Source organism: Engystomops pustulosus, chromosome 1, assembly GCF_040894005.1.
Source record: "Engystomops pustulosus chromosome 1, aEngPut4.maternal, whole genome shotgun sequence".
Classification (NCBI taxonomy): domain Eukaryota; kingdom Metazoa; phylum Chordata; class Amphibia; order Anura; family Leptodactylidae; genus Engystomops; species Engystomops pustulosus.
In genome coordinates, this window is record NC_092411.1 from 22,936,839 (window position 1) to 22,949,378 (window position 12,540).

The 12,540-nt window shown below is 43.0% G+C and overlaps 1 protein-coding gene across 2 annotated transcripts in view; it reads left to right on the forward strand.

Moving 5' to 3' along the window:
• Positions 1-1,295: 1,295 nt before the first annotated feature.
• The window catches only part of C6 (complement C6), a 39,017-nt gene continuing 27,772 nt past the window's right edge, over positions 1,296-12,540 (forward strand). Inside the window, exons 1-4 of one of the 2 annotated variants that reach the window (XM_072135541.1) lie at positions 1,296-1,431; positions 2,283-2,436; positions 2,605-2,761; positions 4,628-4,772. In XM_072135541.1, the coding sequence (XP_071991642.1) occupies positions 1,311-1,431; positions 2,283-2,436; positions 2,605-2,761; positions 4,628-4,772 (577 nt within the window). In that variant the 5' untranslated portion in view covers positions 1,296-1,310. The remainder of the gene's footprint in view (positions 1,432-2,282; positions 2,437-2,604; positions 2,762-4,627; positions 4,773-12,540) is intronic. The other variant, XM_072135547.1, reaches the window with a different exon arrangement.

Sequence of the window (12,540 nt, forward strand, 5' to 3'; positions counted from 1 at the left end):
TCCCCATTATTGGGTGTCCCCTGTGCTGAATTTCTCTTATCCTCCTTGTCCTTCTCTTGTCTCTCAATGTGTGTCCTCCTGCACCAGATCCTCCTTCTGTGTCCTCATATATGTGAATACACCACCTCCCAACAATTCATAACCAAAGATTTTCAGGAAATTGTGAGGCATGAAATACCAACAATACTACAACTTCACCTTCTCCTGTACCAGACGGCCAAGGTGGCCATCAAAGACTGACTATGGGGAAGCCATTCATCTGATGCATGACATCGCTTCTCCCTGCTTGCAACACCTGAAGAACACACACCTGACACCTTTTGGGCCCACTATGCCTTTTGGGTTGCGTTCACACCCTCTCCACCCCCTCAAGTTACGCCCCTGCTTATACTACACCAGATTCCTCATCCAGCAATTGACGCAGTATAAAATTGTCGATGCCTCTTCACTGCCAATAATATAATACACTGCCTGGTTGTCTTATAGCAGTGAACATTGGTGTTTTTTTTCTCTTTTTGGGTTTTATGTTATTTTCAACCCCCGGTTTGAGCCGGTCAGGGTCCAGCAGTCAGTCCCATGTAAAATACATCACACGCTGGACAGTGCATAGAGGAAATCCTGGACTCTTATCTTGTATTGCCTCACATGTGAATGTGAATTGTTATGAAATCCTGTTGATCAGTAAAAGGACATTAGCCAGAGCCTTGGCCGGTGTTGGGGGGTGCATAGGGTCAGGTAAACAGTGCAGATAAGGGAAGCTTCCTCTGGGATGGGGTCAGCAGAATGAAAAGTGGAGGAGCTGCAGATCCAGAATCATCTGGACAGGAAATGATTTTGTATACATTATGCAAAAATTGAGCATAAATTCAGTGATTTTTAGTTTTTGCAGTTTTTAAAGCGATATATCATACTAGTAAGTCATAGCAAATATTGGATAAGCTGGTCACATTATGCAGGACCTAGACCTAAGACAAGGGGTAAGAGCCAACAAAGACAGGGGGTTGCCATCCACATGGTATGACATGAGGCCAACATGTGGCCGCCACCTTACTCTCTTGCCACCTCTTGCCTTTGGTTGGCTTACATCCCCTATGGGCAGCATGGTACCAAGTCCTGTGCTGCCCCAAGGAAGAGGAGACACTAACCTGCTATTACAGTGCAGAGGGATAAGTCTGTCTATCAGTGCTGCTGCACAAGGACATGTGTAAGCTGATTTTCCAAAAAACGAACCCCAAAAAATGTAACTAGAATAAAAAAAATTCAAAATTCCAAAATGTCCTTAAGGGGGTTAATGAGTAATGTAAGAGACAATGGGGCACTGCTCACTTTCAGATTTAGGTGGGAGTGGAGAATGGTGTAAAATTAACCAGTGTAAATACAGACCCTGGACCCATGAGCACCTCACACACAGACAGAGGAAGCAGCAGAGAGGTAAGTGCATCCCTATATTTTATACAAGGGGTTGGGGGTTCTTTATAAGATGATGAGGCAGATGGGCAGGGTGCAACCTTATAATATGCACCTTGTCCTGTTCCTTTTTATGGCCAATAGGCCATTCCCTTACCAGCTACATTCTTAAAGGGGTTGTTTGATGTGAATGGCAGCTCTAAGTTAGATGCTGCTGCTGAAAAATGCTCTTCCAGGCCCCTTGACTATCACTTATTAAGAATCCTTAAAGACCGGCTATGGGTCCCAGGCTCTCCTGTACCCTCTGCAACCCCTTAAGCCCCGCCCCTGGTATATGCTCCTTTAATGACAAGAGTTTTAAGACCTCAAAGATCAGTAATAATTCTATTCTTCTTCAGTGCCCCCACCAGAAAAATTAAGCATTACACAGTGTTCATTCAAAACAATGGGACTTACCAGGTCCTCTAGACAGTTTTCTGTCCCTGTTGATGATCCCAAATGAAGATCCGACAGTGGATATAAAAATATGTTTTCTGGATGGTACAATATCTTTAACAATGGAAATCCTATGTAGATAGGAGACCTGTGAGACCTGTCCTCTGACGGTGACCTAGGGGAATCTCCTGGCAGTTCTGTTGCCTTTTCCAGTGGTAAGAACAGCCTTCTGTTAGCATAGATACTGAAAGATGTATTCAGAATAATAGTTTCTCCCTGTGGGCTGCTCCTCAGGGGCGGTGCCATAGCTCCTCAAGGGCAGTGAGCCAGCTTTCTTGAAATGCTGTATGGTCACTGTGCTTTTAGATAGGAGTGGTTAGCAGAATGAGGGAAGGGACAATATTAGTAGGTGAAGTATTTTTGATGGCTTTGTCTTTCAGCAGAAACATCCATGGGTGGCAGATTTGTGTTTGTATGCTTGCTCATAAGCTCCATTGCTGGGAAGGCGTCTTCATGCTTCTGTGAACATTACCCTTGGGGCTCATGGTCAAGTTGTACTCAAACATGTAACCACGGAACTCAGAGTAGATCCAGGTAGGTGTGAAACATTTGCCTATTCCGCTTGACTTCCTACACATTGTTTTTGCCACCAAATAGTAGTTGGAAATAACAGCAAAAGGGCCCCTCAGCTACTCCACTGCTTTCCTCCATGATATGTCTACTTTTACATTTCATTCTGCGTATGACATATTTTCCATACAGGAATATTGTTTATGATGACTACTACCGGAAAAACGACTGTGAACGTCTTTGTACCAAAAATGAGAGACGATCATGCAATGACCAGCCGTGTCCAATCAACTGCCAGCTAGGAGATTTTGGTCCATGGTCTGAATGTGACCCTTGCCTGAAGAAGCAGGTATCAAACACACGAATGTGATAACCATAAACATTGGGGTGGAGTTTGTCGTATGGCCAGGATCACACAGGGGAGTGCATGTCCTACCCTTGGCTTTAGCAAGAGTAAAAAAAAAACACTTAAAAACTGCATCAAAAAGCAGAGTGTGATCCAGTTGTTTTTGGGGCTCAATTCATATTATCTGTTAATCAGTATCTCTCTTCCAGAAAGGAAGTCTAAATGGGAGGAGGGGTTGTCAGGTAAAAAGGAGTCTACAGAGGAGAGAGGGGGCAGGAGTAGAAAGGGAAGTCTAGGGGGTAGCTAGGGGTCCTTAGAAAACTGGGAAGACTACATGGGAGAGAGGCGTTTGAAGAGAGACAGAGGAGTCTAGAGGGTAGAGAGGAATCTGAACCTGACAGAGGTATTTGGAGGAGGACAGAGGTCTGGAGGTAAGAATGGAGCCTGGCAAGGGAAGATGAGTATGGGGCAGAGGAGCATTCTGGAGGTTACAGAAGTCTCGAGGGGGCAAAAGGCTGAAGGAATTAAAAAGGGATGTAAGATCAAGTCTAGACAATGCTCTATGAGACTAAATTCAGAATTACTCATTCTATAGGAGATAAGCCATAGACAGAGGAGTTTGGAGAAGGAAAGATTAATCTGAAAGAGGAGGATAGAGAAGTCTGGAAAGGACCAGCGGAGGATTAAGACTGACATGCACCCTGGGCTGTATGAATATTATTGCCCCTACAAGTCTGGAATCACTTCCTACATCTGTTACTAGAATCAGCTTCTTGGGGAATGGAGGATGCGTCCCCTCTTCTGCTTTCAAGCTATGGTTTCAGGAACTTTGTGGGTCCTGAAAAAGCTCTTGTGTACATGTTTATCGAGAGCAGAGTGAAGGCACTTCTCAGTATAAAATTCGGTGGGTGGTTTGGGTGGCCATGGGCTCTCTAGAAGGCTTGGGCCCCTGGCTAATACCCAAACTGCCTACATTGCAATCCACTACTAGAGAGGACAGAGGAAACTAGAGGAGGTACAAAGCGTCTGAGGGATAATGGGAACAGAGGAAACTAGAGTGAAACATAGAAAAAGTAGGACTGAAAGTGACTGATACATTGTAAAAACCAGCAGATGTATCTGTGCAGCTGATGCTGATAGGTCAGACTTATCTAAAGTAGTGTTACCTTTACTACGTGCAGTTTGCCTTTCAAGTGTGCAGGGTGCGCCATCATTTTTTGGGGCACCTTTAACATAAAGCTTGCAACACAATTCTGTCAAGTCGTTTTATTAAATATGTCTCAAACCGGGACCCCTTTGGTTGCTAATTTTTTCTGACTTGTGAGACACAGTGTGCCCGCAACACAAAACTGGCACAGACACTTCTTAAATACATGTGCGAGCTCCACCAAAGACATTCTTTCCGGTGCAAAGTACGACACAAAACTGGCGCAGCCAGAATAATAGATCTGGCCCGATGTGTTTAGCTCACAAAGAATTGTCTAGACTGGATACAATTGTCTCCACTTCTCAGCTGAGAGCAGGACTAGCTATGTACAGGGTCACTGCCTCTGAATAGAGAGAATTGTATCCAGTCTATACAATGCTCTGTGAGCTAAACAGCCTGGACGCAAGACTGATACATTGTAGCAAACTAGAAGAGATCTGTGCAACTGCTGCTGATGTGTTTAGCTCACAGAGCATTGTCTAGACTCGATACAATTATTTTCACTATTCAGCGTAGAGCAGGACTAGCTATGTACAGGGTCACTGCCTCTGAATGGAAACTTTGCTGCAACATATTCATTAACCGTTTGTGAGAACAAGACCAGGAAAACTGTAAATCACAAGAATCACTGCTCATTAACCCACCTCTTTTTTTATTTGCAGTTTAAGGTTCGGTCGTTGCAGCGCCCCTCTCAGTTTGGAGGTCAGAGTTGTGCAGGACAGCTGTCGGAATCACAGCCATGTATCCCAACAAAGCTCTGTTATATGGAGCAGGCAGATTGCACGAAAAAATTTCAATGTGACACAGGTAAGATGCCGGGGTTACTACTGCTTTACTCCTCATATGTGACATTATGGGGCATATTTACTTATAATTTTTTATTTATAACATATTTTAGTGTAATAGAATTAGCAGACAAAGACTAAAATGTGAAAAAAATATGATTTTTGTTCTATTTCCCATTAAAATTGTAAAGAATTGTATAAACCTTTACCAAAATATGTTATAAATATGTATAGAGGGCTCACTCCAAACGGCCATGTCTCCTGGAAAGCAATTCTGATGTCTTTTTAAAGAGGAGTATCTCCCCTTAACAAAAATATCAGGATTGTGTTTCTAGTTGAAACAGAACCGCAGATATCCGCTCTTAAATTTAAATTCACAATTTGATCTGTATTTAAAAATCTAATTTTTACTGTAAAGTTGAAAAAAGTGTAGGGCCCCTGTTATAGTGAAAGGGTTAAGAGAAGAAAAGGTTAGTAAAATTGGATAAACCTTTACAACAACATGTAAAAATATGTCCAGGGTCAATTAGTCTCCTTCCCCATGTTCAGCTACATATACTGAAGGTGCATGAACTTCTGTTAACTCTCAGCAATGTCTCCCTGAATTTCCTGCTACATTCTGCCTTCACAATATTTGCAGTTAGGCTACATTCACACAATCGTAGGAGGACATATGCTTGTGGCCGTACATACGTCTCCCATAGGCCGCTAATCGGCAATATGCAACACCCCTGCCAGTGCATAGGAAAGGTGGTTGTTGCGAATATCGCCCTCTCATTGTCAGGATCTATCTGGTGAGCCTATCTATCTGGTGCTATTGTCCAATGATGTTCTTGTAAAGCAAGCGGGTATATAATCCCCTGGTGGGCGGGAGTACATGGTGAAAAGTCTTAGGTCTTAGTCTGGTTCAGTCTAGTCAGAGTGAGCAGCACATGTCAGTGCTGCCACAGCCAGTGTCCTAACACCAGCAAACATAGGTGCCTAGCCCCCAGGGCAAGTAAGGAGACTTAAGCCCAGAGCTGAGATCCACCACCCAGGCTCAGCTCCATTTCTATCAGCCCAGCCTGAAGCTACTACCAGGCTGCGTGTAACCTTCCTGTGGGTCAGCTCTCTTTCCAGCTTAACGAATCTGCTGCTAAATCTGCTGTTATCATTTTGCCTGCTGTTGAATAAAGAACTGTTGCCTCCATCTGGTCCCTGGATACGGCTGTCTACCACCACGGGCTCCCCATCTATCACCCAGGGACCTGTCTTACAGACACTCAGGGGCTGCCCCAGGGTGAACCAGTACATGAGCCTCTCCCTCCATATTTCTTGCACACACCACCTGCTATAGACCTGCCAGGCTGTAGGAGCACAGCGTGCCCATACCAAGCACCGTGACATCAGCGTGCCTAGGCCGCACTAGCCAGCCACTCCGGTATTCTGGGCCCCGGCTGCCTCCAGGCCCCAAGAAAAGGCTAGGCCCGGATGGAGGATGTTGCAGATAGGACATGTCCTATCTTTCCCTGTGTTATGGCGCCATCCGCCATGTATCACTATGGAGAGGGATCACCCCTCCTCCTCTCCATGACACCGGACGTGTGCCGCCTGGCTACGGTCCTGCGGGCATACATTCTTGTGAATCCAGCCTAAAAGTTACAGTCATGGTTGGAGAACTGTACTACAACTTTAACAGTGGATATTTCCAGTTCTGTGTCATCACAATCCTGATATCAGACAGGAGTGATTCTCCTCTTAAACCATTACAGGACTCAGCCCTTTTTCGTTTCTGCTTTTCTGTTTTTTACTCCTCTCATTCCAAAAGCAATAACTTTTTTATTTTCCCGTTGACAGAGATGTATATGGGCTTTTTATCTGCGAGACAAACTGTACTTTTTAGTGGAGCCATGCAATGTACTGGAAAGCTGTAAAAAAAATTCCAAGTGCAGTGAAATTGACAAAAAAAAAAGCACATTTGTGGAGTTTTCTTGTGGACGTTTGTATGGGTTTTATTCAGCGCTCCAAATGAAACTTTCCCTTTAATCTTTGGGTCACTATAATCAAATGTGTACCAGGCTTTATAGGTCTTAATATAAGACCTATATCTTTTTTTTACCTTTATTTCAGACCCTCCAGGGTATTTTAACCCTTTAATTCTGACTGCTAATGCAATATACTGCAATACTACTATATTGCAGTATGTAGCTATTTTACTGCTGATCTCTAATAGCCTATTAGAGATCATTACACATGGCAAGCCTACAAGTCTCAATGAGGCATCCGATCACTGCCCTCCAATGACGTCACAGGGGGTATCTGAGATGGTAGGTTAGGTGCCGAGGACTGTGACTTACATTATAATATTGCACACCCCACTTTTCAGTTTAATATTTTTTACAAAATTTAAAATATCTGATAAATTTCCTTCCACTTCCCAATTGTGTCCCACTTGTTGTTGCTTCTTCACCCAAAAATTACAATTGTATGGCTTTATGTTTGAAGCCTGAAATTTGGCAAAAGGTGGAAAAACTTTTGGGTTTTTATGTAGGGTATAAAATTAGTTTTGGGTCTGAGGATTCATTTAGGGTTATTCTCTTAGGCCTGAATAATGTTTGTGGTCTGGTATCAATAATTTTGGGGTCTGGGTTTTTCAGGGGTCTGAAGTATTTATTTAATGATATTCTTTAAAATCAAAATTTGTGTTTTGTTCTGGAGTTATGTTATTTAGGGGGTCTGCTCTGGGTTCTCTTGTGCAAGGTGAGTATTTACTTTGAAGTTTGGTTAATTTGGGTTATGAATTTACTTTGAAGTCTTGTCTGAGGTCACCTTAGTTTTAGGGACAAGGTCTGGAGTAGAGGAGCAGAAGATACCTTGGCTAATAAATTAATGGTTTGGTAAGTGACTCCTGGGCCCCTGTTATAGTCCCATTAGTCTGTGCCCCTGTTATAGTCCCATTAGTCTGGGCCCCTGTTATAGTCCCATTATTCTGGGCACCTGTTATAGTCCCATTATTCTGGGCACCTGTTATAGTCCCATTATTCTGGGCACCTGTTATAGTCCCATTAGTCTGTGCCCCTGTTATAGTCCCATTAGTCTGGGCCCCTGTTATAGTCCCATTAGTCTGGGCACCTGTTATAGTCTCATTAGTCTGGGCCCCTGTTATAGTCCCATTAGTTTGGGCCCCAGTTATAGACCCATTAGTCTGGGCCCCTGTTATAGCCCCATTAGTCTGGGCCCCTGTTATAATCCCATTAGTCTGGGCCCCTGTTATAGTCCCATTAGTCTGGGCACCTGTTATAGTCCCATTAGTTAGGGCCCCTGTTATAGTCCAATTAGTCTGAGCCCCTGTTATAGTCCCATTAGTCTGGGCCCCTGTTATAGTCCCACTAGTCTGGGCCCCTGTTATAGTCCCACTAGTCTGGGCCCCTGTTATAGTCCCACTAGTCTGGGCCCCTGATGGCCACCCTTAGTGCAGGTATGTGCAGCAGGTTTAGGTTTGTCACCATGTTCCTGACACTGGCTGCAATGAAGTTTCATGTTTGTTGCCAGTAAAGTTTTTCCCGGTTTTCTCTTTATTTGCCTGTGATTTTTCTACATCATTTTCTACTAAATACACATTTTGAGAAAACAAACTGTTTACTTGAAGGAAGCGGCAAGAACCCGCAGACACATGGGCGAGCATCTGTTCAGTGCTGCTTTTGTGATAATTACTACGCTCACCTCTGATGTTTCTGGACAGGAAGGGAACAGTCAGATCCATCAAAGATATTACTGTTTTAGATAATCTCATTTCCCAGCAGATGCTTGGAGAATGAGAAGAAACAATTACAAGTGTGTTTCTTTCATTTGCCGAAATAACTTGTAAACAGAGTCTATAAAACACATCCATAATTAATGGGGACATTTACAAGAATAGAAACAGAAAATACACAAAAATTATTAATCTCCTCCTCTCCTTTTATCCTGGTCTTACAGTATGACTAAAATATATACATATACAAATCTCTGCATTTCTAGGACAGCAACCATGTCATCATTCTGTTACACACTATTATCTGCCCACCTAAGACAACTGGCTGATACAGGAGCTTCCCCCCCCAACTCCTCACTACCCTGTGCCTGGCTGTAAGACAACTGACTTCAACATCCTCCTCACCCTCATTATTTTGTGCCTGTCTGTAAGACAACTGGCTGCAACAGGAGAATCCCTCTCCTCATATTCTGTTTCTAGTAGTAGGACAACTGGCTGTAGAAGGAAATTTCTAATAGAAAGCACTTCTTGCTCCTACTCTTTCTTCTTACTATCCTGTATCTGGCGATAAGATCTTTGGCAGAACCTCCACTTCTGTATCTACCTCTTCACTATGCTGTTTTTGGCTGTAAGATAACTGTCTGCAACTTATGTGTATACCAGATGGGTGAATTACGAATAGTAATACCCAGAAAAAAAGACATTTTTAGAAGGCGCAGGAATTCTTCATGTGTATCACATTTGTTTCTTTATTGGGATAAAATTGGAAAACGCTTTTCACACTGTATTACATCAGGTCTAACACAATAAATAAAAGTGTTGTTTCCATCTTGGTATAAAAATTCATAAAAGAGAAAAGATCATAACATAGTGACATATGTATGTAAGTGATATAATAAGCGAATCGATATATGTAGGTATAATAACATTAGAAGAGGAGCACATGAATTGATAAATAGATAGATAAATAAATCCCAAATTATATAAAATATAAACCAAAAAATATAATAGGTATAATTTTGGCATTACAGGAGGAGCTCATGGTTTGATAAATGAACACAAATAATATATTACATCCAAACATATAAATGTGTGTGTGGGGATAGCATTACAAGATAAATAAATATATAACACAAACAGAAATACATACGTATATATCACATTGAATAGATAAAGAAATTGATAAAAATGCTGATTTCATATATAAATATTTAAAAATGTTCCCATCCTGTACAATGCCCCATTCCCCCTCCTCTTCTCATTATGCCTTCTTTTTCTCTGTCTCATAGTTGTCCCTTCATTGCTCCCCTTTTATTGTGCCCCACTTCTATGCTCCCAATCTTATTGTGCCCCCTTCCCTGCTCCCCCTCTTATTGTGCCCCACTTCTATGCTCCCAATATTATTGTGCCCCCTTCCCTGCTTCCCCTCTTATTGTGCCGCACTTTTATGCTCCCCCTCTTATTGTGCCCCACCTCTATGTTCCCCCTTTTATTGTGCCCCCTTCTCTGCTCCCCCTCTTATTGTGCCCCCTTCTCTGCTCCCCCTCTTATTGTGCCCCCTTCTCTGCTCCCCATCTTATTGTGGCCCCCTTCTCTGCTCTATCTCAACTCTATCTATGTTGGGACAGAGCCCCAAATCTTGGAGGTATGGGGAACCTGTCATAAGGATCTCACATTTCCACCTAATCGCAGGTAGCTTTTTAAATACCATACCATACCATTAATACCATTTTTAATATCATAACTAGCAACTTTCTTGCATTAAAAGAGGGGCCAAAGATGTGATGCACTCTTTTTTCTAAACTGTATGGGGGTGGAGTAAGAGGTGGGACAAAAGTTGTGCCATAAGGGAGATAATTTCTTTGGCATGCTACATTCACCGAAACTTTTATCCCTCTTTTACCTCTCCAAATGTTGGGAAGTATGGATTCTCTATAACACTAGAGTACACTGTATTCTGAAGCTTATCCTTCTGTAGCCACTATATACATGTACACTGGGCTCAGCCTAGTATGCAAGTAATCGAGGAACAAGGTTAAAGCAAATCTACTACTAAAGTAAAGTAAAATGAAATCCCCTCGCTGGCCCTGCCCAGCAATTTGATTATTTCCTTTGAAGGAAATCTACCATTAAAGTAAAGTATAAATTAAACTTCAGACACTCACCTATACTTCTCTTCTCAATCCCGGTGCCGGTCTTCTTTAATCTTGACACAACGGGAACGCTGGAAAAAAGAGTTATAAAATGCAGCCTAGAGCACAAGGACGCGATGTCCGGCTGCTAATTATTCACGTTTTCACGAGAGGTGTGACTAATTAGCAGCCCAGAGTACCGGACATCGCGTCCTTGTGCTCCAGGATGCTTGTTATAACTCTTTTTTTTTCCCAGAAATCCCTGTGTGTCAAGTTTAAAGAAGAAAAGCGCTGGGATCGAGGAGAAGAGGAGTATATGTGTGTGTCTGTAGTTTAATTTACTTGAAAGGAAATCATAAAAATCACCAGGCATGGCCAGCGAGGGGATGCAAGAAGAGGGGGAGGCTGCAATATGATGAAAGGTTACCATAGGGCACTGCTGATGTAAAGGTGGTGAAGGGATCCCCGGGCAGAGGGTGCAGGGGAGGTCCGTAATGGTATTGGCAGCTAGGGATTTCTACAAGGAAATGATAAAAGGAAATCATCAAAATCCATCATGATAAACCAGGGGCACTTACTCATAGATCCAGGCACCGTGACTGTGGTATTCATCTTCTTATATTTGTTTTCCATGACTTCCTTCTGTCTAAAATCCACTTTTAAAATTATGCTAATGATCCAGAAAGACTAGGGATGTTACCAGAGCCCCTCCATGCTGCAGTTTGCTGGCAGGGAGCCAGGTATGTTTACTAGTGACTGATAGGGATTTTTTATGCAGGGCCCCAACAGCCCTCTTGACTTTTGTAAGGTGAGTCCTAATTAACCCTTTGAGGGAGGATGAGATAGCTGACAGAGTAAATGAAAAGTCAGGTCTTCCAATGCACTCAAATCACACTGTTTATTCCAAAAAACCCCAGCTGTATTTTAATACAGAGAAATCAACATTTGGGTGTTGTATGAAAGGAGATAAGGCACTTCGATTCCATTGGACATCAGCACATTCTGGGAAAAAGTTAATTAATTGTGCTCAGTTCTCAGAGACCTTGTACACAGATATTGTTTATACTAAGAAGAAGATAAGTGGACTCCAGAATCACAATATAATCGAGGACAGACTGGCTTCTCATTACATGTCAAAGGGTATTAGCTGACAGGCCAGCAAACATGTTACATAAAATGAAGTTTGAATCATGACATTAACTTGACAATGGTCAGGGAACATGGCCACTGTATCTAAGATGGCGGACAGTAGTCAAGATGGCGTCCGAAACCAGTGCGATCTCCTTAACAATTCCCCCCTTTGAGCTTTGCTGGCCTGTAACTCCATCCTGAGCGACCTCCTCAAGCTCCAGGTACATACAGGTAGGCTAAGCCCGTACCTGCTGGACTTGTTAACTCTTCACCAGATCCCCTGGAGGCTGGTCACTCGGGGGTTACAGGCCCGCACACTCAAATCACATCACTGAGTTCCCATAGTCCATAGGTTTGTAAACAGGCAGCATCATCCTCCGCTCCGGGCACTTCTCCTGTCGTGGTTCCTACCGCCTGGACGGACATCTGGGACATGGTGGACTTGATGAGGAGGACTACACAACACGCAATAAGTGACAAGAGCAAAATCACAATCCCCAATATTACCCCCACTTAAAGGAAACCCTTCCAATCCCCCAACCACAAAGTGAAGGACAAAGTGTCCAGCCCAGAGTTTCTCTTGAGTTCCCTGGACAGTCCTTCAATCTCTTCAAGTGCATGGGTAATGGATCCATAGGGGGCGATGTCATCCGGGATGTACATGCAACAAGCCACTCCCACCATCTTACAGACTCCTCCCTTCTCAGCAAGGATCATGTCCAAAGCCATGCGGTTCTGGGAAATATCTCGGATATAACTCACAAATCTCTGTTGATTACAATAAAAAAAAACAG